Source organism: Balaenoptera musculus, chromosome 20 (genome assembly GCF_009873245.2).
Source record: "Balaenoptera musculus isolate JJ_BM4_2016_0621 chromosome 20, mBalMus1.pri.v3, whole genome shotgun sequence".
Taxonomy (NCBI): Eukaryota; Metazoa; Chordata; class Mammalia; order Artiodactyla; family Balaenopteridae; genus Balaenoptera; species Balaenoptera musculus.
The window spans coordinates 57999388-58026802 of NC_045804.1; the positions used below are offsets into that span (position 1 = coordinate 57999388).

The following is a 27415-nucleotide window of genomic DNA, read 5'->3' on the forward strand; positions in this document are numbered from 1 at the left end:
AAAGGCACAAAAGACAAATACTGTATAATTTTACTTATGTGAGATATCAAGAGTAGCCAAACTCACAGAATCAGAAAGGAAGACAGTGGTTGCCAGGGGCTGGGGGAAGGGAGCATGGAGAATTGTTAAATGGATACTGACATATAGGGAGAAACTGACAATAATACAATAGTAATAGTAACAGCCCACTTACATCAATGGACAGAAAATCAATGTGGTCTTAAATGACACAATACACCAGTTGGACTTAACAGATATCTACAGGACATTACAACCAAAAACAGCAGAATACACATTCTTTTCAAGTTCACATGGGACATTCTGCAGGATAGATCACATGCTGAGCCACAAAACAAGTCTCAACAAATGTAAGAGGACAGAAATTGTATCAAGCATTTTTTTCCAACCACAATAGTATGAAACTAGAAAACAACTTAGAAAGAAAAATGGGAAAAGAACAAACACATGGAGACTGAAAAACATGCTACTAAAAAACCAATGGGTCAATTAAGAAATCAAAGAGGAAATCAGAAAATAACTTGATACAAATGAAAATGGAAACACAACACTGCAAAAATCTATGGTATACAGCACAAGCAGAGGGAAGTTTATAGCCATACAGGCCTTCCTCAAGAAACAAGAAAAATCTCGAATAAACAACCTAACCTCCCACCTAAAAGAATAAGAAAAAGAAAAACAGAGCCCAAAGTCAGCAGAAGAAAGGAAATAAAGATCAGAGTGGAAATAAATGAAAGAGAGATTAAAAAAAAAACACAATAGAAAAGGTCAATGAAACCCAGAGCTGGTTTTTTGAAAAGATAAACAAAACTGATAAACATTTAGCCAGGCTCACCAAGAAGAAAAGAGAGAGGACCCAAATAAACAAAATAAGATATTTGCAAACCATATATATGATACGGGATTAATATCCAAAATATACAAAGAACTCATCAACTCAACATCAAAAAACAAACAATCCTGGGACTTCCCCGGTGGTGCAGTGGTTAAGAATCCGCCTGCCAACACAGGGGACACGGGTTCGAGCCCTGGTCCAGGAAGATCCCACATGCCGCGGAGCAACTAAGCCCGTGCGCCACAACTACTGAACCTACGCTCTGGAGCCCGCGAGCCACAACTACTGAGCCTGCATGCCTAGAGCCCATGCTCTGCAACAAGAGAAGCCACTGCAATGAGAAGCCCATGCACCACAACGAAGAGTAGCCCCCACTCACCGCAAATAGAGAAAGCCCATGCACAGCAATGAAGACCCAACGCAGCCAAAAATAAATAATAAATTTTTTTAATTAAAAAAAAATCCGATTTAAAAATAGGCAGAAGACTTGAATAGACATTTTTCCAAAGACATACAGATGGCCAACAGGCACATGAAAAGATGCTCAACATCACTAATCATCAAGAGAAATGCAGATTAAAACTGCAATGAGATATCACCTCACACAGGTCAGAATGGCCATCATCAAAAAAGACCACAGATAACAAATGTTGGCAAGGATGTGGAGAAAAGGGAACCCTCTTGCACTGTTGGTGAAAATGTAAATTGGTGCAGCCACTATGGAGAACAGTATGGAGGTTCCTCAAAATACTGAAAATAGAACTACCATATGATCCAGCAATCCCACTCCTGGGTATATATCCAAAAAATAAGGGAAAGACTAATTCAAAAAGATATACGCACCCCAATGTTCAAAGCAGCACTATTCACAAAAGCCAAGACATGGAAACAACCTAAATGTCCATCGGCAGAGGAATGGATAAAGAAAATGTGATATGTATGTACAATGGAATATTACTTGGCCATAAAAAAAATGAAATAATGCCATTTGCAGCAACATGGATGGACCTGGAGGGTATTATGCTTAGTGAAATAAGTGAGATAGAGAAAGACAAATACTGTATGGTATCACTTATATGTCTAAAAAATAAAACAAACTAGTGAATATAATGAAACAGAAATAGACTCACAGATACAGAGAACAAACTAGGGGTTATCAGTAGGGAGAGGGAAGGGGAAGGGGCAAAATAAAGGTAGGGGATTAAGGGTACAAACTATTGTGTATAAAATAAATAAGCTACGAGGATATATTGTACAGCACAGGGAATATAGCCAATATTTTATAATAACTATAAATGGAGTATAATCTATAAAATTTTTCTATCACTATATTGTACACCCGAAACTAATGTAATATCAAAAATTCACAGGGCTTCCCTGGTGGTGCAGTGGTTGAGAATCTGCCTGCCTATGCAGGGTACACGGGTTCGAGCCCTGGTCTGGGAAAATCCCACATGCTGCAGAGCAACTAGGCCCGTGCGCCACAACTACTAAGCCTGTGCATCTGGAGCCTGTGCTCCGCGACAACAGAGGCCGCAACAGTGAGAGGCCCGCACACCGCGATGAAGAGTGGCCCCCGCTTGCCACAACTAGAGAAAGCCCTCGCACAGAAACGAAGACCCAACACAGCCAAAAATAAATAAATTAATTAATTAATTAAAAAAAATCACTATACCTAAATTTTAAAGAGTAATGAAAAGAATTTTACTTGTTCCTTTCCATCAAGACTAGAAAGGAGGGGCTTCCCTGGTGGCACAGTGGTTAAGAATCTGCCTGCCAATGCAGGGGACAGGGGTTCGATCCCTGGTCCAGGAAGATCCCACATGCCGCAGAGCAACTAAGCCCATGTGCCACAACTACTGAGCCTGCGCTCTAGAGCCCATGAGCCACAACTGCCGAGCCCGCGTGCTGCAACTACTGAAGCCTGCGTGCCTAGAGCCCATGCTCCGCAACAAGAGAAGCCACCGCAATGAGAAGCCTGTGCACTGGAACGAAGAGTAGCCCCCACTCGCCGCAACTAGAGAAAGCCCACGTGCAGCAACAAAAACCCAATGCAGCCAAAAATAAAATAAATAAAATAAATCAATTTAAAAAAACACACACACACAAAAAAAAGAATTCTTTAAAAAAAAAAAAAAAGGGCTTCCCTGGTAGCTCAGTGGTTGAGAATCTGCCTGCCAATGCAGGGTACACGGGTTCGAGCCCTGGTCTGGGAGGATCCCACATGCCGCAGAGCAACTAGGCCCGTGAGCCACAACTACTGAGCCTGCGCGTCTGGAGCCTGTGCTCTGCAACGAGAGGCCGCCAGTGAAAGGCCCGCGCACCGCGATGAAGAGTGGCCCCCGCTTGCCGCAACTAGAGAAAGCCCTCGCACAGAAACAAAGACCCAACATAGCCAAAAATAAATTAAAAAAAAAAAAAAAAAAACTGGACAGGAACAAGTAAAATTCTCTCTTCACACATGACACCATCCTATACCTACCCAAAGAATCCACAAGAAAGCTCCTAGAAAGAACAGATCACTTCAGCAAAGTGTCAGGTACAAGATCAACAGAAAGGGACAGAAAGTAGATTAGAGGTTACCCAGGGCTGGGCAGAGGGAAAATGGGAAGTTACTGCTTAATGGGTAGAGTTTCTATTTGGAGAGATAAAAATGTTTTAGACATGGATAGTGGTGATGGTTGCATAACATTGTGAACGTACTTAAGGGCACTAAATTGTACATTTAAAAATGGTTAAAATGTCAAATTTTACATTACATATATTATATTTTACCACAATTCAAAAAATAGAAAACAAAAACAGATCTATTTTACTAAATTTACAAATGGATGTTAGGATACTTAAGGGAATTTAGCTAAGTTGAAAGTGGTGCTGATTGTTTAAGAGTTCCATCTGTTCATGTGATTTGATAAGACATTAATCAAACTTCACTTTAACAGAGCAGAGTGATTTGCAAGAAACAGCTACTAGGATTTTATATTTGCAATTTTAACTCATTTAATATTAATTCTTACAAACTAGTAGGTTTCTATGAACAAAAGCTGCCTTCATAGATGTAAAAAAAAAAAATTCTCATGTTGAACCTGTAACTTTTATATTTTCAGTAACTTAAATATTTTATAGAATTTTTAAATTTCCCAAAAGATAAAAACAAAAACACTCTGAGGAAAAAAAAAAATTCAGAGACCAGAATCACATCTTTCTGAACAATAAATAACATAAGAAATTGGCTGGAAAGGCAGCCGCCCCCTCGCCCGTCACGCATCACACGTTCGTGGGGAACCTGGTGCTAAACCATTCATAGACGACCTCCTTCTGGGTTGGGGTTTCGTACGTAGCAGAGCAGCTCCCTCGCTGCGATCTATTGAAAGTCAGCCCTCGACACAAGGGTTTGAAAAAAATAATAAAAGAAGATAATAAAAAAATAAAAAGAAAAGAAAAAAATGAAAGAAATCAATGTCCTCATTACCTCCCCAGGTGTTGACGTGGATTTTTTTCCACCACATGTACAGGAAGAGAAGAGCAGACAGGCAGAACTGGGAAGTGGTGTTCGCCCAGGCAGATCCTCTGAAGGAGAAAAAGCTATCATCACCCGGAGTACATTCCTCCCAAATAATAAGCTTTTGCTCTCACAGTCATTAGATGAGCCCAGAGCTCCTGGACTATCTTCTTTTTAAACACTGGATCCACTTATAATAGATTTGTTTTCTTTTCATCAAGATTGAATTTTTGTGGAAGAACCCAATGCTACTAGTAAAGCAAAAGGACATAAAGACTTATCACCCTTCCTTGTTCTGATAGCCTTAAATAAACCATCAAATAAATTCTTAAACATACTTAGTTCAAAGGCTATGGCAGGGACTTCCCTGGTGGTCCAGTGGGTAAGACTCTGCGCTCCCGATGCAGGGGGCCTGGGTTCGATCCCTGGTCGGGGAACTAGATCCCACATGCATGCTGCAACTAAGACCGGGCGCAGCAAAGATTAAAAAAAAAAAAAAAAAGGCTATGGCAAACAGCTACTGTGTTCAACAACTGGTCTAAGGTCATAGTAGTTTTATTTCCCAGGATTATAATAAATTTGTTTTGTCTTGGGAAATAACCTGAGAGCATTATCAATGGATGACATTTTATCCCCACAAATAGAATGTACCCTGTTCTGGCACAGAGACCCAGGAACTCTGCATTCTCTTCTATTTTTTCATTTCACTCTCCTGACCAGTTCTCACATTTTATCATTTCTTAATCCATTCCTGTGTTTTCCTCCTCTTACCCACCTATTCCCAAACTGCCCTCTGTATATCTGTTTAAAAAAACCTTCTAAAAGACAGTCTCTGAGGTTCACCTTCAGAGAAGCCTGCTGAGATGCTTATGTGGGTCAATGTCACTGCTTCTCAAACTTGGCCCCTGACTCTTCACTCCCCCACGGCCAAAGCCTCTTTCGGTTTTCTGGAACGTGTTTCAAATGTTTTTTCATTGATTGGTCTGTGTTCCAACTCTGCATAATCCTTCAATTAACGGCTTTTGTATATATTTTTTACTGCAACCGACAGTAAGAATTAAATTTCCGTCACTATCCAGTACCCACATGCCATAGAAGCAAACGTCTCACGAAAAACACCCCCAGGCCACGTTCTATTTCCTATTCTATTTCATCTTATTTCATTCATAATATATTTAACTTTTCAAAGTGCTGGTCATGACCCACGAAACCAGTTTTCATTTATAAAGAAACACACTGCCCTAGGGAATTCCCTGGCGGTCCAGTGGTTAGAACTCTGCACTTTCACTGCAGTGGCCCAGGTTCAGTCCCTGGTGGGGGAAACTAAGATCCCGCAAGCTGTGCAGTGCAGCCTAAAAAAAGAAAGAACACACTGCCCTAAAGCACCTCAGAACTGCCGGGGCCGGGTCCACGAGTGCTGGTGAGATCACGCCAGCCACACGGAGGAAGCAGGCTCTGGGGGCCTCAAGCGAGGGGGGGACCAGCACGTGGCACCCGCCCAGGGAGGTCTTCCTCTGTGTGACCCCCGCCTGCTCGAGCTTCTTTGAGACGGAATCCGGCTCCATTCCTTACAATCCGGGGACAGCGGGAAAATCCCTACAGGCCTCTCTCCACCTCCTGCCTTTGCTGGGGTCACCCCTGTCTGCCCAGGCTCGGGGTCACCCTCTTCCGGGCGGGTGTCAGCTCCCCGCTCTCCCCAGACTAAGCCCCACCGTTCCTCCCTCCCGGGTTCCAGGGCACCCGCCGCCCATGGACACAGCCTGGCACTCCCCCCTGGGCTGCCCCCTCCCCTGCATCCCAGCCGGCACACAGCAGGCACTCAGTACCCGGGGGGGGAGGGGTCACTGCTCACGCGACTCCGAAGGGCAGGGCGTACAGCAGGAGGGCACTCGTGCCCACGTTGGGGACGTTCGCTGCGATGCCGGTAACCACTGGAGGCGTGATGATGCCCTAGGAGCCCCAAGCAAACAGGGAACGTGAGCACTTCCAAGCCAGTCAGCTGGGTGGTGAGAGAGAGCAGGAGACATATACATCGGTCTCTGCCCCGGGTCCCAGCACGGAGCTCCTAAGACCCTTGCCGCCCCCGCAGTGCTGAGCGCACCAGCAGCATCTCCTATTCTAACATCTGGTCTTTGACCCCGCCTCTGACACAGAGCTCCTGACGCCTGATGAATTCCTTAGTTACAAGAGCACCAGGAGTATCTTTGGTTCTAATGAGGCGACCCAGGATGGGCTCCTGATGGGGGCCGGTCACCACGATTTTCAGGCTCCCCACCCCCACTCTCCAGAGAGGGGGGACGGGCTGGAAATGGAGCTAATGAATGATCGTGCCCTTGTGAGGACGCCTCCATAAAGTCCCAACAGCGCGGCCTTCGGGGAGCTTCCAGGCGGGTGAACACGGGCACGAGCCCCTCCCCATACCCTGCCCCACGCACCGCTTCCACCCGGATGTCCACCTGGATCCTTTATCATGTCGTTTTATAATAAACCGGTGAACAGTAAGAGATGGTGTTCCCGAGTTCTGTGAGGAGTTCTAGCAAATTAATCGAACCCAAGAGGAGGTCGTGGGAACCTCTGATTTATAGCCAACTGGTCAGCACAGGTGACAACCTGGACTTGCAGTGAGCGTCTGGGGGGGTCAGGGGAGCAGGCACGTGGGACTGAGCCTTAACCCGTGGGACCTGACGCCATCTCCAGGTACACAGTGTCAGAGTGAAACTGTACAACACCCAGCTGGTGCCCTGGATTGCTTGGTGTGGGGGAAAAACCCCACGTCTGATGTCACTTCTGAGCGTGGTAGTCGTGTGAGAGTGAAGGGCAAACGCAGGAGGAAGACTGAAGTTTTCCTGAACAGGTGATGAACATTCAAACAGGCGACAATTTTAAATGACAGCAAAGTAACCCAAGACCAACAACGGCAGGAGTCGGGACCACGGGGCGTCTCCCCCCCTGGTGCCGCCTGAGCCAGACCCGCCCGGTGGGTAACTGCCTCTGCGTGACGACAGTATCACAGAGAGAAAAGAGGGGACAACCACGCCAAGAGCCAGCCGGTCCCGGCATGAGGTCTGTAAGGAAAGACCACCTGCGAGGCGCCAGGACCGAGGCTGGGGGCACACGAGGTCACCTCATCCAGGGTACCCAGCGATGCCCGTGGCAGAGCAGGGCTGTGGTGAACGCTCATCCCTTTATTCCTACTTTACTCACTTCGTTTGTATCTGCTGCCCACGCGACACTGGTACTTTCTTTAAGTAAGACTTCGGCATTTTCCCCCTGCATTTAAACGGCTGACCACTGTCAAAGTGCAATGGCTTCGTGGACAAACGGTGACGCGCAGGCACTGGGGGCTGAGTTCGGTGGGCCGGGGCGCCTCTCCACTGTGCCCGCACCCACCCTGCCCTGTGCTGCACGAGGCCCCGGGGGGCCCTGCACACGGCTGCAGTGGTGGCCGTGGGACACCGGGTCCTCCTCCCCTAAAACAGGCGCCAGAGTCAGTCTGAGGCCTGTGCAAAGCCAGAAACCAGGTGGCCTAGAGGATGTGATGGGGCCAGGCATCTCTCTAGGGTGGGGCACATCCATCCACAAGACTCCACCCAGCCAGAGCTCAGGGGTAGAACCTCAGAAAAAACTGTCCATTACTTTTATGGAAAATTCCCTAAGATATTTACCAGGGGGTCGGGGTAGGTGGGCGGTAGCCCGGTTGGCAGTGTGGCGCTCTGGCCGGTCCCGCGGGGCCAGAAAGCGGGCTGTGGACACGCAGGTGGTGACAGTGCTCAGCCTGGAGCTTGGACCGAAGCCCGCTCCCCTGCGGACCTCAGCGCAACAAGGCCTCTGCTGGAGCCTCAGTGCGTCTCTGTCTAAGCACAGTCAGGGTCGGGGCGCAGAGCAAGGACGTGTGGGGGGGTTAAGGATGGGCGAGATGGACGCCCGACGGTGGGGCTGCAGGTGCGGCCCGGATGGAGAGGGTGCAAGCCGGTGGGGGACGGGTCCCAGGTGGCCCCCACGACGAGGAGCCACACGTTTGGTTCTGTCTGGCTCCCGAGTCTCACTGAGCCTGGGGGAAGGGGCGGTGTGAGCTGGGATGGCCCAGAGCCTCGGACCTCCGGACCTCCAGCCCACTCCACCTTGCAGCCCGCCTTCCACCGTAACCCTCAGGCCCAGCCCAGCACTGGGCTGTCGTGTTGGAAAGAGAAATACTCGAAGTAGATCCTTAAGGCAGAATAGTTTGTAGAAAAAAATCTAGCTCTGAATCCCAACTCAGAACCTACCCTCTTCAGCCCTAACTCTCCTCTTCTGTAAAGCTGGGTAAAATAATTACTTTCTTGTAAGATTGCGAGAAATGACTCTCAGCACGCTGTTGGGTGTGTCTGCCTAAAACCAAAACTGGGGAAAGCTAGGGAAAAGCCCGCCCCAGAAATACAGACTTTTAAATACCGAAAACTTTAGATCAGACTTTGGAGCCAGACTGAGTTCAAATCCCAGCTCCTTGGCTTACAATCTGTATGACCTTGGGCAAGTCACATCATCTACATACCTTAGTTTTCTTATCTAAAAATGGAAAAGATAGAGCCTACTCACATTGTTATTAGAATTAAGTTAATATATTTATAAGGCATTTAGAACAGTATCTGGCACAGAGTAAACAGACAAATTATTGTTAATAAATAAACAGAACAGAAATACCACGTTGAGTTAGGGAAAAAAATATTTACTACACATTTCCAGTATTATGGATTAAAAATATTAAAAAATCTGTACCTGACTTTGTAAATATTTTGCCTGCAGCTGTAACAGGAATGTGGCCTGTAAGATAAAATAGAAAAACAGCTCTCGTTGATTAAAAAAATAGTCTCATTCCCACAGTTTACGTCAGTTCTGGTTTTTAGTAAGATATTTAATCTTGTTATGTGACCTCAAATTCAGAGACTCAGACCCACACTAACCAAATGCTAGGATAATCAAATGCTAACTATTTGGATCTTCCCAGAGCGGACCCCGTGAGGACAAAAGCGAATTCTAACCAGCTCAAGAGAAGCCACTCACTGCCTTGACATCTGAATGGCTCTGAGGGTGACAGCTGCCGGTCCTTCCCCAAATCCAGGCGGAGCCCAGGAAACATCCTGATTAATTTGGAATCAAAAGTAACCCTAACCTAGAGACCATCACACAGAGTGAAGTCAGTCAGAAAGAGAAAAACAAATACCATATATTAACGCGTATATGTGGAATCTAGAAAAATGGTACAGATGATCTTATTTGCAAAACAGAAATAGAGACACAGATGTAGAGAACAAACATATGGACACCAAGAGGGGAAAGTGGAGGAGGGGGTGGGATGAATTGGGAAGTTGGGATTGTCATATATACACTGTTGATATAAAATAGTGTATGAAATAGACAAGTAATGAGAACCTACTGTATAGCTCAGGGAACTCTACTCAGTGCTTTTTGGTGACCTAAACGGGAAGGAAATCCAAAAACGAGGGGACATATGTATACATATGGCTGATTCACTTTGCTGTACAGTAGAAACTAACAACATTGTAAAGCAACTATACTCCAATAAAAATTAATTTTAAAAAAAAGTAACCCTAGAATAAGGAAGGAAATGTCTTCCCCTTATCAGTGTTTATATTTAATTTAAGCTCTTGGACATCAAAGGGGCACAAGCTCTGAGGATCAGTGGGGTGGGGAGGACAGGTCCAAGAAATGCTCAGCTTTTGCATGAATAGCACTTTGATAAAATAAACAAACAAGAGGAGGGGAGGCCCGCGTTGTTCACGCGTTGTTCACGAGCTGCTTTGTGTACCAACACGCAAGGATGTTGTTGACACTCACCAGAAAAGAAGGGATTAAAATCATCACATAGATCTGGGCTATCCTGAAACAGACAACAAAAGAGCCTCCAGTTAATATTAAAACAATTGCTGCTCATGCTGTCTTCAAGCTGAATCCACAGAGTATTTTCTAAAAATTACAACTAAAAATAATTTATATGGGAGAAAGTTAATAACACTTGTAAGTGACTGTTTCCTTGCAACGTAGGTCGACATCACATCAGGCCTGCTAAATGTCTGCTGACTCAGGGGAGCTGGACTTGACGTTGTTCAGGTCATCCCAGGCAGAAAAGGTGGAAGGAACACAGCCAACTGAACTGAAAGTTGGGCAAAATTCGGAAGCCTCTTGGAAGAGCCAGGACTGCAGCTGCACCTCACGAGGAAGCACGACCAACAGTCTCCAGAAAGGACAGCCCCCCTGCATGCGGCATCCCCGACATCCCTGGCGAGCCTGCTAGAACAGAGGGTTAACAATCCCGACTCTAAAAACAAGCGTCAGGCGACCGCGTTGCCCTCTCTGCTACCGCGTCGGGGAAAGACACTCTGTGCGTGTGCAAAATGCCAAACGGAGAAATTCCGCGAAGGGCAGGCGGGGCCATGTCTCCCGGAGGGCAGGGTCCCCCTGCGTCCGCATCGGGGGGTCCCCATCAGCCAGGGTCCCGCAGGCCAGAGTCACAGCTTCCACCTTCCACAGGGTTCAAGTCCAGGTGACTGACCGAAAATGTCAGCACAGGCGAGATAACCAGCCAACCACCGACCGCGACCCTGGGGTTGTGACGCTACAGACAGGGCTGACCTGGAGACGCCGGGGTCTTGCTTCAGCAGCAGGAGGAGGCGCTCGGTGTTGAGGAAGAGGGCCCAGCGCGGGAAGCAGCACAGCATCGGGATGAGGATGGCTCTCTGAAGGACGAGCCCCACACGTTCTAGGTTCTTGGCTCCGAAGGACTCGGGAACACAAATACAGTGATGGAGAACGCAGCGCCTGGGCTGCCTGCCCCGCGAACAGACCCCCACCGGCAGCGCCCTGCCCGCCGCCAGCAGCCCTGCCGGGTGCTTCCTGCCATCTGCTCCCACCCCAGCCGCTGAGTTGGTTGCCTGGGGACGACTGGTCGGTCCCCTGCTCCAGGGAACCAGGCAGGAAAGAGCTGAGCTTAAAAGGTGTGAGAAGAACTGGGTGCATGTTAGAGCCTTCCGGATTCATTCAGCAGATACTTCTAGAACACCTACTATGTGCCAGACAGCCGTGAGGCCTGGGAACTAACTCAGCAGGGAGCAAAGTCCCTGCTCTCATAGAAAAAAATCAATCCGGGAAGGGGAAGAGGATGGAGTGTTGGGGGCGGCGGTGAGCACGGCTCTTGGCCTGGTGATGGGGGGGCCTCACCCCGGGGCTGATGGCAAGAGAATGAGCGGGAGCGGCCTGGGGGCGCTGCAGGGCTGGAACAGAGTCGGGGAGGGGAGGGGACAGGGAAGGGAGGGGGAAGGGAAGGGAGGGGAGGGGAGGAGAGGGGAGGGGGAGGGGGGGGAGGAGGGGAGGCAGGAGGGGAGGGGAGGGGAGGGGAGGGGAGGGGGAGGGGAGGGGGGAGGGGAGGGGAGGGGAGGGGAGGGGAGGGGAGGGGGGAGGGGGGAGGGGAGGGGGAGGGGAGGCGGGAGGGGAGGGGAGGGGAAGGGTCACTGGGCAGCTCCAAGCAGGGGAACCCCACGAGCGGCAGAGGGGCAGGTGAGGGGCCGGGGCACAGAGAGCGGGAAGGTGGACAGGCCACTCCCCAGTGCCCCAGCCCAGGCCTCCTCTCTTCTGCAAGTAACGGAATGACTGTCCCTTTCTTCAACCAAAAGCGTCCGACCTCAACACACATTAAAAGAGACAATGGAAAAAAAAAAAAAAGAGACAATGGGACTAAATTAAACACTCAGTAACAGAAGAATGGAAATACTAGTGACATATTACAGAATATTATGCAAATATTAAAAGGGAAAGTATACACCGACTTCACTGAAACAGAACATTCTCCAAACATTGTTGAAGGGGAGGGAAAAAAAATATGTAAATTCTAGAATTGTGTGGGTGCATAAATGTACACAGATTGAAATATTTGTAGGATATTCACCAAAAAGTTAATAGAGGTAACTGGGGGATGGGCGGGGGTAAATTTTAGTGATTTTTTTCCACTTTTTAAAATACTTTTCTAGATAACCTAAAATTTCTATATGTGTTTGGCCTTTATAATCTTTTTAAAAAGCTATTTAAAATTTGGGATTAACCAAGATGGCAGAGTAGAAGGACGTGCTCTCACTCCCTCTTGCGAGAACACCAGAATCACAACTAACTGCTAGACAATCATTGACAGGAAGACACTGGAACTCACAAAAAAGATACCCCACATCCAAATACAAAAGAGAAGCCACAATGAGACGGTAGGAGGGGTGCAATCAGAGTAAAATCAAATCCCATAACTGCTGGGTGGGTGACTCACAGACTGGCGAACACTTATACCACAGAAGTCCACCCACTGGAGTGAAGGTTCTGAGCCCCACGTCACGCTTCCCAACCTGGGGGTCCGGCAACGGGAGGAGGAATTCCTAGAGAATCAGACTTTGAAGCCTAGTGGGAATTGATTGCAGGACTTCGACAGGACTGGGGGAAACAGAGACCCCACTCCTGGAGGGCGCACACAAAGTAGTGTGCGCATCAGGACCCAGGGGAAGGAGCAGTGACCCCGGGGGAGACTGAACCAGACCTACCTGCTAGTGTTGGAAGGTCTCCTGCAGAGGCGGGGGGTGGCTCTGTTTCACTGTGGGGACAAGGACAATGGCAGCAGAAGTTCTGGGAAGTACTCCTTGGCATGAGCCCTCCCAGAGTCTGTCATTAGCCCCACCAAAGAACCCAGGTAGGCTCCAGTGCTGGGTTGCCTCAGGCAAAACAACCAACAGGGAGGGAACCCAGCCCCACCCATCAACAGTCAAGTGGATTAAAGTTTTACTGAGCTCTGACCACCACAGCAACAGTCAGCTCTACCCATCACCAGAGCCTCCCATCGAGCCTCTTAGATAGCCTCAAACACCAGAGGACAGACAGCAGAAGCAAGAAAAACTACAATCCTGCAGCCTGTGGAACAAAAACCACATTCACAGAAAGATAGGCAAGATGAAAAGGCAGAGGGCTATATACCAGATGAAGGAACAAGATAAAACCCCAGAAAAACAACTAAATGAAGTGGAGATAGGCAACCTTCCAGAAAAAGAATTCAGAATAATGATAGTGAAGATGATCCAGGACCTCGGAATAAGAATGGAGGCAAAGATCGAGAAGATGCAAGAAATGTTTAACAAAGACCTAGAAGAATTAAAGAACAAACAAACAGAGATGAACAATACAATAACTGAAATGAAAACTACACTAGAAGGAATCAATAGCAGAATAACTGAGGCAGAAGAACGGATAAGTGACCTGGAAGACAGAATGGTGGAATTCACTGCTGCGGAACAGACTAAAGAAAAAAGAATGAAAAGAAATGAAGACAGCCTAAGAGACCTCTGGGACAACATTAAACGCAACAACATTCACATTATAGGGGTCCCAGAAGGAGAAGACAGAGAGAAAGGACCAGAGAAAATATCTGAAGAGATTATAGTCGAAAACTTGCCTAACATGGGAAAGGAAATAGCCACCCAAGTCCAGGAAGCACAGCGAGTCCCATACAGGATAAACCCAAGGAGAAACACACTGAGACACATAGTAATCAAATTGGCAAAAATTAAAGACAAAGAAAAATTATTGAAAGCAGCAAGGGAAAAACGACAAATAACATACAAGGGAACTCCCATAAGGTTAACAGCTGATTTCTCAGCAGAAACTTTACAAGCCAGAAGGGAGTGGCATGATATACTTAAAGTGATGAAGGGAAGAACCTACAACCAAGATTACTCTACCCAGCAAGGATCTCATTTAGATTTGAAGGAGAAATCAAAAGCTTTACAGACAAGCAAAAGCTAAGAGAATTCAGCACCACCAAACCAGCTCTACAACAAATGCTAAAGGAACTTCTCTAAGTGGGAAACACAAGAGAAGAAAAGGACCTACAAAAACAAACCCAAAACAATTAAGAAAATGGTCATAGGAACATACATATCAATAATTACCTTAAACATGAATGGATTAAATGCTCCAACCAAAAGACACAGGCTTGCTGAATGGATACAAAAACAAGACCCATATATATGCTGTCTACAAGAGACCCACTTCAGACCTAGGGACACAGATAGACTGAAAGTGAGGGGATGGGAAAAGATATTCCATACAAATGGAAATCAAAAGAAAGCTGGAGTAGCTATACTCATATCAGATAAAATAGACTTTAAAATAAAGAATGTTACAAGAGACAAGGAAGGACACTACATAATGATCAAGGGATCAATCCAAGAAGAAGATACAACAATTATAAATATATATGCACCCAACACAGGAGCACCTCAATACATAAGGCAACTGCTAACAGCTATAAAAGAGGAAATCGACAGTAACACAATAATAGTGGGGGACTTTAACACCTCACTTACACCAATGGACAGATGATCCAGACAGAAAATTAATAAGGAAACACAAGCTTTAAATGACACCATAGACCAGATAGATTTAATTGATATTTATAGGGCATTCCATCCAAAAACAGCAGATTACACTTTCTTCTCAAGTGCGCACGGAACATTCTCCAGGATAGATCACATCTTGGGTCACAAATCAAGCCTCAGTAAATTTAAGAAAATTGAAATCATATCAAGCATCTTTTCTGACCACAACGCTATGAGATTAGAAATCAATTACAGGGAAAAAAACGTAAAAAACACAAACACAAGGAGGCTAAACAATACGTTACTAAATAACCAAGAGATCACTGAAGAAATCAAAGAGGAAATCAAAAAATACCTAGAGACAAATGACAATGAAAACATGACAATCCAAAACCTATGGGATGCAGCAAAAGCAGTTCTAAGAGGGAAGTTTATAGCTATACAAGCCTACCTCAAGAAACAAGAAAAATCTCAAGTAAACAATCTAACCTTACTCCTAAAGGAACTAGAGAAAGAAGAACAAATAAAACCCAAAGTTAGCAGAAGGAAAGAAATCACAAAGATCAGAGCAGAAATAAATGAAATAGAAACAAAGAAAACAATAGCAAAGATCAATAAAAGTAAAAGCTGGTTCTTTGAGAAGATAAACAAAATTGATAAGCCATTAGCCAGACTCATCAAGAAAAAGAGGGAGAGGACTCAAATCAATAAAATCAGAAATGAAAAAGGAGAAGTTACAACAGACACCGCAGAAATACAAAGCATCCTAAGAGACTACTACAAGCAACTCTATGCCAATAAAATGGACAACCTGGAAGAAATGGACAAATTCTTAGAAAGGTATAACCTTCCAAGACTGAACCAGGAAGAAACAGAAAATATGAACAGACCAATCACAAGTAATGAAATTGAAACTGTGATTAAAAATCTTCCAACAAACAAAAGTCCAGGACCAGATGGCTTCACAGGTGAATTCTATCAAACATTTAGAGAACAGCTAACACCCATCTTTCTCAAACTCTTCCAAAAAAATGCAGAGGAAGGAACACTCCCAAACTCATTCTATGAGGCCACCATCACCCTGATACCAAAACCAGACAAAGATACTACAAAAAAATAAAATTACAGACCAATAATACTGATGAATATAGATGCAAAAATCCTCAACAAAATACTAGCAAACAGAATCCAACAACATATTAAAAGGATCATACTCCACGATCAAGTGGGATTTACCCCAGGGATGCAAGGATTGTTCAATATATGCAAATCAATCAATGTGATATATCATATTAACAAATTGAAGAATAAAAACCATATGATCATCTCAATAGATGCAGAAAAAGCTTTTGACAAAATTCAACACCCATTTATGATACAAACTCTCCAGAAAGTGGGCATAGAGGGAACCTACCTCAACATAATAAAGGCCATATATGACAAACCCACAGCAAACATCATTCTCAATGGTGAAAAACTGAAAGCATTTCCTCTAAGATCAGGAACGAGACAAGGATGTCCACTCTCAGCACTATTATTCAACAGAGTTCTGGAAGTCCTAGCCACGGCAATCAGAGAAGAAAAAGAAATAAAAGGAATACAAATTGGAAAAGAAGAAGTAAAACTGTCACTGTTTGCAGATGACATGACACTATACATAGAGAATCCTAAAAATGCCACCAGAAAACTACTAGAGCTAATCAATGAATTTGGTAAAGTTGCAGGATACAAAATTAATGCACAGAAATCTCTTGCATTCCTATATACTAATGATGAAAAATCTGAAAGAGAAATTATGGAAACACTCCCATTTACCATTGCAACAAAAAGAATAAAATACCTAGGAATAAAGCTACCTAGGGAGATAAAAGACCTGTATGCAGAAAACTATAAGACACTGATGAAAGAAATTAAAGATGATACCAACAGATGGAGAGATATACTATATTCTTGGATTGGAAGAATCAATATTGTGAAAATGACTATACTACCCAAAGCAATCTGCAGATTCAATACAATCCCTATCAAATTACCACTGGCATTTTTTACAGAACTAGAACAAAAAAATCTTAAAATTTGTATGGAGACACAAAAGACCCCGAATAGCCAAAGCAGTCTTGAGGGAAAAAAAACGGAGCTGGAGGAATCAGACTCCCTGACTTCAGACTATACTACAAAGCTACAGTAATCAAGACAGTATGGTACTGGCACAAAAACAGAAATATAGATCAATGGAACAGGATAGAAAGCTCAGAGATAAACCCACGCACCTATGGTCAACTAATCTATGACAAAGGAGGCAAGGATATACAATGGAGAAAAGACAGTCTCTTCAATAAGTGGTGCTGGGAAAACTGGACAGCTACATGTAAAAGAATGAAATTAGAACACTCCCTAACACCATACACAAAAATAAACTCAAAATGGATTCGAGACCTAAATGTAAGCCCGGACACTATAAAACTCTTAGAGGAAAACATAGGAAGAACACTCTTTGACATGAATCACAGCAAGATCTTTTTTGATCCACCTCCTAGAGTACTGGAAATAAAAACAAAAATAAACAAATGGGACCTAATGAAACTTCAAAGCTTTTGCACAGCAAAGGAAACCATAAACAAGACGAAAGGACAACCCTCAGAATGGGAGAAAATATTTGCAAACGAATCAATGGACAAAGGATTAATCTCCAAAATATATAAACAGCTCATTCAGCTCAATATTAAAGAAACAAACACCCCAATCCAAAAATGGGCAGAAGACCTAAATAGACATTTCTCCAAAGAAGACATACAGATGGCCAAGAAGCACATGAAAAGATGCTCAACATCACTAATTATTAGAGAAATGCAAATCAAAACTACAATGAGGTATCACCTCACACCAGTTAGAATGGGCATCATCAGGAAATCTACAAACAACAAATGCTGGAGAGGGTGTGGAGAAAAGGGAACCCTCTTGCACTGTTGGTGGGAATGAAATTGATACAGCCACTATGGAGAACAATATGGAGGTTCCTTAAAAAACTAAAAATAGATTTACCATATGATCCAGCAATCCCACTACTGGGCGTATACCCAGAGAAAACCATAATTCAAAAAGACACATGCACCCCAATGTTCACTGCAGCACTATTTACAATAGCCAGGTCATGGAAGCAACCTAAATGCCCATCGACAGACGAATGGATAAAGAAGATGTGGTACATATATACAATGGAATATTACTCAGCCATAAAAAGGAACGAAATTGAGTCATTTGTTGAGATGTGGATGCATCTAGAGACTGTCATACAGAGTGAAGTAAGTCAGAAAGAGAGAAACAAATATCGTATATTAACTCATGTATGTGGAACCTAGAAAAATGGTACAGATGAGCTGGTTTGCAGGGCAGAAGTTGAGACACAGACGTAGAGAACAGACATATGGACACCAAGGGGGGAAAACTGTGGTGGGGTGGAGATGGTGGTGTGCTGAATTGGGCGATTGGGATTGACATGTATACACTGATGTATATAAAACTGATGACTAATAAGAACCTGCAGTATAAATAAACAAACAAACAAAACAACTAATACTAAACTTTCATTGGGTTATTTGTATGGAAATATGTTAATGTAAATGTTTCAGACATTACATGAAATTTCTAAAAATCTTACATGTTCTGGTATAATGTTATAAGTTATAATTCTAGTTTTTACTTTAAAATGTATACCTCAGAAATAAAATAAATAAATAAATAAAATAAAATTTGGGAAACAATGTGCCACTATGGAAGTACATTTAATAATACAGAAAGATGTCCATTATATATTGATAAGTGGGGAAATAAATTAAGATACAGCCTTTTGTTAAAAAATATATATATATGAATTAAAATGACTGAAATGTTGAAATGGTGCAAAAAAAAAAAACGGGACCCAAAAAACTCTTTTGAAATAAAATTTCATATCCTATATCACGCCAATCCAGAGTTAGCTTTGGCCTAAATTACATTAAGTCCTTCAGAGCCATGTTCAGCTTAGCCTGGAAAAACGATCTCAGGAAACCCTCACGCATTACCTGATGGGAGCCGAGGGCAACAGCTCAGGAGATACTACATTCGCTCAGCACTGCTCCTTCCTTGGCATGTAACCCTGTCCTCACTCTCCCAGGCTTTGGGTTTAAAGGTAGGACTCATCCATCATATACCACCCCGCCCCAGCCATTCATTCATCCATCTGACCATCCACCCACCCACTCATTCATCCACTGATGCATCATATACCCACCCACCCATTCATCCATCCATCCATTATCCATCCACCCTCCTATCCACAACATCCATCCATCCATCAATCATACACCCAACCCATTCATTCATCTACACACTCATTCATCATACAGCCACTCATCCATCCATCCATCCGTCCACCCATCTCTGCCTCCTTCTCTCTCTCCTTCTCACCCATTCAACAAATTTCCAAGGTACCTGCTATATAGCAAGCACAATGCTGAACCACAGGGCTTCAGAGACTGAAAGAGACACAGCCTTTCTCCCTAAGGAGCTCAGAGTCTAGAAGGAAAACCACTATGGTTATAGATCAGGTGGGTGAGGTAAGAGACAGAGCCAGAAGTAAAAGGCCTTGACTGGCATCTGTCTCTGCGCTGGTGATGCCTGCACACCAGCCCAGAGCTCCCAATCCCGAGACAGGCAGTAAGGATGGAGAGAAACGAGCAGAGTCAAGAAACACTACGAGTCAAAGTCAATAGCAATCAACAGTTCTGCTAACGTGTGGAGATGGGGGAGGAAGCAGACGGCTTCTGGCTTGAGTAGCGGGTCGTTTATTCCTGAGAGAGGGAACTCTGCAGGGGAACACTGGTGAGCTTAATCCTGGATGAGCTGGGTCTGAGGACAGAATGGAGGCTGGCCCTCTGGGAAGAGATGTGGGCAGGAGATGGCGACGTGAGTCTTCACCACCGCTGGCGGCGGGGGAGACAGCAGCCGGGGGGGGGGGGATGTACCACAGTGGGAGGCAGGTGAGGGCAGGGGGCTCCAAGGGGCAGGAAGAAGAAGAACAGACGCCACAGACTGAGGAGGAGCCACCGGAGAGGTGGCTGGACCACTGGCAGGATCTGTAACCGTGGCAACCAGGGAGTGGTGGAGAGCGGTGGTGGCTGAGTGGGTTGAGGACCAGGATGGGGGGGGGCGGGGGGGGGGGATGCGCAGGAACGGAATCAGTGATGGGTGCCAAGTCCAGGGTGGTGTCCAGACAGGGACCACAAGGGACACCTTCAAGCAGCTTGGTTTGAAGGAGAGGAGAGACAGAGGGGCAGTGGATGAAGGAGGACGGTTTTAGGGTGGGAGGGATCAGCCAGGAGGGAAAAAGGAAAACAGCCCTGAGCAGATGTATGCAGAGGACAGGATTAGTGAAGCCAGCTCCACTTCATTCATAGCCATCAGCAGCGGGGTATCTGACAAACAAAAGGCCGCAAAACCACAGCCTGTCCTCCATCCCCTAGACTGGTTCTAAAACGAAAGATAATTGACAAAGAAAGGTCTGTGGGGCAGGGTGGTCCTCACCTGAGACATGAGAGTGTCACAAGCGGAGGCCAAGCCGGTTCCAACGGAAATCCCGGCGACATTCACAACCTGCAAGGAACAGCAGACCAGGTGTGGCGAGCATCTGGGGACCAGGCGGGAGCAGCTGGTGATCTGCGTCTCAGATCACGTGGTGTCCACCTCGGTCCTTGTCGACTGTCACACAGGACATACAGTCTAACTAAAGGATCACAGTCACCTGCGTCAACCAGGGGCGCCAACAACCTAGTTTTTCCTAAACCCACGGCGCATTACAACTTCTGTATTTAATAAAAGCAATGTTGTGGTTAACACCTGACGGTGATACCCCTGACCTACGGCGTGCATTTAATGACGATAACAGCGAACCTGGACTGAGCACGCGCTATGTGCAGGGCCGTCCCAAGCCCTTCACACACACAATGCTACGACCACGACTCCCGTTTATGGGTCCTCTGAGTCACAGCAAGTTTACATCGCTCAGACAGTGACCTGAAGCTGGGCAGCCCGGCCCCAGGCTCTGGTCCTCCAGGGAGGAATGGCACTACTTTTGTGTCAGCCTCTCGCCCAGACCCCACCCAGTGCCCCCGACAACCAAGGGCACAAGCAGTAACCTGCAGGTAAGGGTCAGAGCCCAGCAGAGTTGGCTGGGGGGAGCTGAAGACCCTCGTTTCCATCCTGGGCTCACATCTAGCAGTGACGGCAGCTCCGGGATGACCTTGGCTGAGCAAGACCACCGACTCCAGCCCCCAGGAGGCGGTGACAGGCCACCCTCAGAGCAGGAGGGGGCACCCACCCCAAGACACCCTCTGCTCTGCGTCCACCCAGGACAGCGTCAGGGCAAAAGCCCCAGAACACCTCGGCGTTCCAGGAAGAGAGAAGGATGAAGCATGCCAATTTCTCAAGAGTTTTGTATTGAAAAACAATGTCACACGTGAGCCTTTTTTGGGTAAATGGACGCACTCTGGTGTCATTCTTCCTCTACAACTTCAAGTCCATCTGGGTCAAGTTACTATTCAGAGACGGCTTTGGCTAAAGTCAACGAGCTTTTACCAACCCAGCCCTGCTGTCACACTTTCCCCTCCCAGCAGCCAGTGTGATAAAAGATGCACAGGAACTGCTACTGTATCTCTCAGAGCACGTCATCCGGGACACGGGCTTCCACATCAGGGTGTCCACTTTATGAAACTCTACAAGAGAAACTCCCTATGACTCAGCATCAAGAAAAGCTGCTCTTCCCTGAGAGGTGGCTCAGGAACACTTGGGGGAACCACGTGGGTGGGGAGTTCAGAGCAGATCTGCAGCCCCTCAGATGCCAGTCACCACCACCCCACCTTGTGTCTTCTTCCATCCACGTGTCTTGGACCCGACTCTATCTGCCTTGAAAGTATTTTTATAAACCAACTCAAATGCTTTGTGGAACAAGGTGGGTATATGGAAATGTTCTTTTCTTTTAAAACCAAACACTTCTGTAAACCCTCTCATACTATATCCAGAGTTTTTTCACAAGGTAAAAAAATTTCTAACTGGGCCTGGCTTTCGTAAATAGAGTTTTCTTGAAGTGAGTCTACTGTCTCCCTAGCAATTTGTTACAATTTAACAGCTGATTAAAAGGAAAAGCCTGGCCACCCACTGCCCCCCGGAAGACAGGCACAGACCCCCTTATCTGAGACCTTATCCACACAAATGCCTTACTGGAACATACCCACCTTCCCACACGCCCTTTTCAAGCCTGTCTGGATAATTTTAGGTTTGTATTTACTGTATTTTTTTTTTCTTGTTAGTCACACACCAAATCTTTGTTTGTTTTTATTGAAATATAGTTGATTTACAATGTTGTGTTGGTTTCAGGTGTACAGCAAAGTGATTCCGTTTTATATATGTGTATATGTATCCTTTTTTAGATTCTGTTCCATTATGGTTTATCACAGGATATTGAGTATAGTCTCCTGTGCTGTACAGTAGGTCCTTGCTGGGTGTATTTCTATTTTATTTTTACTTCAAAAACTAGAAACTCTTTCGTTACCCTCTTATCATTGAGTGCTTCAGGGGAAAAACAGAAAGAGGAAAAGAATCACCAAAAAACACATATAAAATCTTAATTCCCCTCCCAAGATAGGTTTCAAAATAGTTGTGGTGAAATAAATGAAAAAACAGGCACCGTGGGATTCTACATGCATACACAATCATCATGCTTTAAACCGTCACCACGTTACAGATGGGAAAACATAAAGGCATAGAGCTGAGAAGAAAAACATACATTCAGGGGACACCTGGGTGAGAGCCGGCTTGCTCGGGTCTCCGAAGTTACGCATTTCTGAGATGTCTGCTGGGGCCGCATCTCTGCTGGTACCGGGCTCAGCAAAAGTTAACAGGAGCTGGCCGATCACAAGAAAGCAGGCGGAGACAGACCAGCACAGCGCGGAGGAGGGGCTCTGGGCGGCCCGGGAGTCCTCAGGGACAGTTTTGTGCAGGTGACCCTGCCCTGTCTAGGCAGACACACCTGGACCTCACACGCAGGTAACAGAAAGCAGTGGGCACCACAAGCAGGGGGCTGAGATGCCCGGAGGTCAGAAGCCGGGAGGGGCGCGACTCTGGCTGCAGAATGGGGGAGGGCAGGATGCAGTCAGGGCGGGAGGAGGGGGAGGCCGTGCGGCTGGCAGCAGGGATGAAGGCCGAGCTGGGAGAGTGTAGCAGGAAACAGAAAAAAAGTGATTTTAAGAAATGTGGGAAATTCAGGCAGCAGGGCTTGCTGACTGATGCAGACGGGGGGGCCGTGTACGGTGCTCCCAGGGCAGGATGGTCACCAACAAACAGAGGAGGAGGGGGAAGAGGATACGCAGCACAACTACCGGAAGGGGAACCAGGGAGGACTGACAGGTGCGAAGAGTTCCCAGGAGGGAGGTGGGGGAAGGCGGCCAGGTGAGGGCGAGTTCTCTGGAGATTGGGGGCGGGGCGGGGGGGGGTGGGTCACTGGCAACTTTCAGAAGAGTAGGTTAAATGGAACAGTGGGGAAATAGAGGCCAGTTTGCAATGGGGAGAAAAGGAAAATGAAGACGCAGTGTAGACTTTCTGGCAAAGAGCGTAAGTGGATAGAGGCCAGAGAGGGGGCTGCACAAGGAGAGACTTGGATACTTTACCGTAATTCAGTAGCACTAGTGAAAGGGAAGGGGCTGGAGGAGAAAGGATAGTTCTGAGCCCAGGTAGAAGGCTGGTCTCAAAGAAAAGAGTGATGAGAGACTTCCCTGGTGGCACAGTGGTTAAGAATCCGCCTGCCAATGCAGGGGACACGGGTTCGAGCCCTGGTCCAGGAAGATCCCACATGCCACAGAGCAGCTAAGCCCATGAGCCGCAACTACTGAGCCCGTGTGCCACAACTACTGAACCCGTGCACCTAGAGCCCATGCTCCGCAACAAGCCACCGCAATGAGAAGCCCGCGCACTGCAACGAAGAGTAGCCCCCGCTTGCTGCAACTAGAGAAGGCCTGCGCGCAGCAACGAAGACCCAATCAATGCAGCCAAAAATAAATAAATTTATTTATTTAAAAAAAAAAGAGAGAAAAAAAAAGAGAGAGAGAAAAGTGATGGGGATCCAGGTGGCAGGGCTGAAGGAAGCGGGGGCGGTGGAGGGGGGGGTCAGGCACTGACTGGCCCTGGATTGTGGGAGGGGACCAAGCGGGGGCTGCAGAGCGAGCGAGGACGGAGGGATCCCAGCATGGAAAACCCCCTTGAGGGCAGAGGGCAGAGGCCAGACAGCACAGGTGTGAGGCCTTGACAGGGCTCCAGGGATAAAGGGTGGTGAGCGGAAGTGTAAAGTTTAAAGCTTCTGCTGTGGGTGCACACGGAGGGGTGGAAATGTGCAGGGCGTGGGGCCCGATGTGCATTCGGGGGTCCTGGAAGCCAGCAAGATGGAGGGAGGTGGACCCACACACCCAAGCAGACAAGCACTCAGGTCCTGAGGTTGTCAGTGAACACAGAAGAGGCCACGTACAGATCAACAAGGAAAAGTCCAGGATGGTGTACCAGATAGGTTGTCCAAAACTGGGCGCTGGGAAAGGAGAGTCTGCATGCACAAGAATGAAACTGGACCCCTATCTCACACCATACACAAAATCAACTCAAAACGGGTGAAAGACTTGAATATAAGACCTGAAACCATGAAACTCCTGAAAGAAAACTTAGGCGGTAAGCTCCTTTAACAAGTCTTGGGCATGATTTTTTGGATCTGACACCAAAATTAAAGGCAAGAAAAGCAAAAATAAATGGGACTACATGAAACTAAAAAGCTTCTGCACAGCAAAGGAAACTGTCAACAAAATGAAAAGGCAACCTACCAAACGGGTTCACCCAATAATAGACCTGTAAATAAAATGTCTGATTCCACATACCAAAGTAGTCTCAACCATAAGGAAAACTTCTGTGGCCCTGCCATGATCTTAGGGCTCTACCCACCTGGGTGGGAACAGGAGGGGCATTTACTGAGACTGGGAAAGACCATCTGCCATTACCAGCAGAAGCTTTTCACCTTCTTTGAAAGCATGGATGAAACGCAGGAGAGAGGCAGCTTTCCACTACATCACCAACAAAAATGCAGGGACTTCAAAGGGGGTGTAATTTCAATCCATGGTGGAAGGGAGACACTTTATTACAAGGCTGAAATAGCACCACCTTAATGAACTGGGTAATTCAAACTAACAGCAGTCAACCTAGTTCTAGATAAGTTATCTGGTTTAACTTCATAATAGAAAAAAAAAAAAAAAAAAGCAGTTCTTTTAGTTCTACCAGCAGAATTTGCCTCATTGCTACGAATTCTTTGCAGTACCTGGTCCCCAGACCAATTAGAGGTCGGTCACCATAGGATGGTTTGAGTACACAGAACACCTTTTCTAAGTAGTTGACACAATCTCCTTCCAAATCTAACGATAGGGTAATGGAACCCCCGGGTCAAGCTCGGACCCTGTGAAGGTGCAGGTGTCAGGCATCACACAATTCAAATTCCAGGCTTTTCCAAGTCGTCAGCGCCCCCCCCCCAAAAAAAGAAAGGAATGTAAAAACCTACCGAGACAGCAAGCGTAACCGCATCCAGCTCGACCTTGCCCAGGTGTCCGCAGAATACGGAGCTGACGAGGCTGATGAGAAAGGTCAGCAGCTGCGCGAGGAACTGGGGGGAGGAAAGCGGAGGACAGCGCGTTACACCGACCCTCCCGCTCGAGACGGCGCGGGACGGCCCAGGTCCACCGGCCGGACCGCGGGGGACGGGGGGGACCGCGAGGAGAGGGTCCACGGGATGAGGGACCGCGGGGGACGGGGGGGACCGCGGGGAGAGGGTCCACGGGATGAGGGACCGCGGGGGACGGGGGGGACCGCGGGGAGAGGGTCCACGGGATGAGGGACCGCGGGGGACGGGGGGGACAGCGGGGAGAGGGACCACGGGATGAGGGACCGCGGGGGACGGGGGGGGGACCGCGGGGAGAGGGTCCACGGGATGAGGGACCGCGGGGGACGGGGGGGCCCGCGGGGAGAGGGACCACGGGATGAGGGACCGCGGGGGACGCGGGGGGACCGCGGGGGACGGGGGGCGACCGCGGGGAGAGGGTCCACGGGATGAGGGACCGCGGGGGACGGGGGGGACCGCGGGGAGAGGGACCACGGGATGAGGGACCGCGGGGGACGCAGGGGGACCGCGGGGGACGGGGGGCGACCGCGGGGAGAGGGTCCACGGGATGAGGGACAGCGGGGGACGGGGGGGACAGCGGGGAGAGGGACCACGGGATGAGGGACCGCGGGGGACGGGGGGGGACCGCGGGGAGAGGGACCGCGGGGCGGGCGGCGCGCGGCCGCGCACTCACCACTGGGCCCGCGAGCGCCGCCAGCTCCGCCGTCTCGCGCCCCACGTCGGGCGGCAGCGCGCCCCGCAGAGGCCGCAGGCGTTCGCGCCAGCCGGGGGTCCCGGGCCGCTGGGCGCCGTCGCGGGCGGACGAGGGGCTCTCGGCGGCGGGCGGCGCAGGGGCGGCGGGGGTCTCCATGGCGTCGCGGGAGGAGCTCGGCGGCGGGCGCGCCCGCTCCGGGAGTGCGCGGGAAGCGGCGGGGGCGGTGGGCCAGATAGGGTGGGGGTGGGTGGGCGGGGCGGCGGGCGGTGGCGGGATTGGGGGTGGGGAGGCCCCGCCCCGCCCCGCCCCCGGCCCCCGCCTTCCGTGGCCCGCGGGACTCGGGGGAGGCGCGGCCTTGGTGGGGGGCGCGGAAGGGGCAGGTGGGAACAGTGCAGGGGGGCCCGAGTTAGCCTTCGCTGGTTTCCGGGTGATGTCTCCCCCCACGCTGGGGCAAAGAATTTACTCCCCGGGGGGTTGCGCTCCCTGCCGCCCGCAATTTGCAGCGGGTAGGACGAGCCCCCGTGCCCGGTGGGGAGGTGACGAAGAACTCGGGGTGCCCGGTGGGGAGGGAACGAAAAGCCGGGACGGGGTCTTTGCTGGGGCCCCACCGCGAGGGCCACCTTGGGTGCAGCCTTCGTCTTGGTCCCTGGAAGGTGACCCTCCACTTAACTGACCCAAGAGGAATGAAGCGCTGAGGGTGGAGATGCCTTAAGGGAGTACCTCCACCTCCCCCCGCCGAAATCTGCCCTGGCGTGTTTTTCACTCGAAGGAGCTACCTTTTCTCATTTTGTCCGTTATCTGTTCTTCCGGGGCACAGGCCACGCCTCGCAGTTTGTATCCACCCCGGAACGCAGCGTACTTAGCAGGTAGTGAGGCTTGCTAAGCTAACGGCGCGGGGCTAGCCCGGCAAGGCGGCATCCAAGAATGACCCCTTAATTCAAGGCCGCTGTTGACTCGCCTTCCCACCCGCTAAGAGGAGTTAGCAATGATTGGATTTTCACAGCTCCAAAGACTTTCCCAGTGATTGCCAAGGCCAAGCAGAAGGGCGCATTCATTCAAACCTCATCTTTTTGAGATGGGGCCGCACAAAACCTTCCGGATATACCGCGTCTCTGCCACTAAAAGCCTGCGCCTTTTTTAAGACGAGGACAGGCCCAAACAAGACGAACAGGGCCTGCCCAGGACCCCATCCTCCCCTCTCCTAGAACACTCTTTTCATTTTTGCTGCCTT

General features: G+C 48.0%; 1 protein-coding gene across 1 annotated transcript in view; it reads right to left on the reverse strand.

The window, feature by feature from the left end:
* Positions 1-26372, reverse strand: part of SLC47A1 (solute carrier family 47 member 1) — a 60399-nt gene extending 34027 nt beyond the window's left edge. The window contains 8 exon segments of the mRNA XM_036835273.1: positions 4326-4423; positions 6208-6305; positions 9111-9155; positions 10191-10233; positions 10986-11134; positions 20318-20386; positions 25374-25475; positions 26164-26372. Coding sequence (XP_036691168.1) covers positions 4326-4423; positions 6208-6305; positions 9111-9155; positions 10191-10233; positions 10986-11134; positions 20318-20386; positions 25374-25475; positions 26164-26340 — 781 coding nt within the window. The 5' untranslated portion in view covers positions 26341-26372.
* Between the last annotated feature and the right edge of the window lie 1043 nt (positions 26373-27415).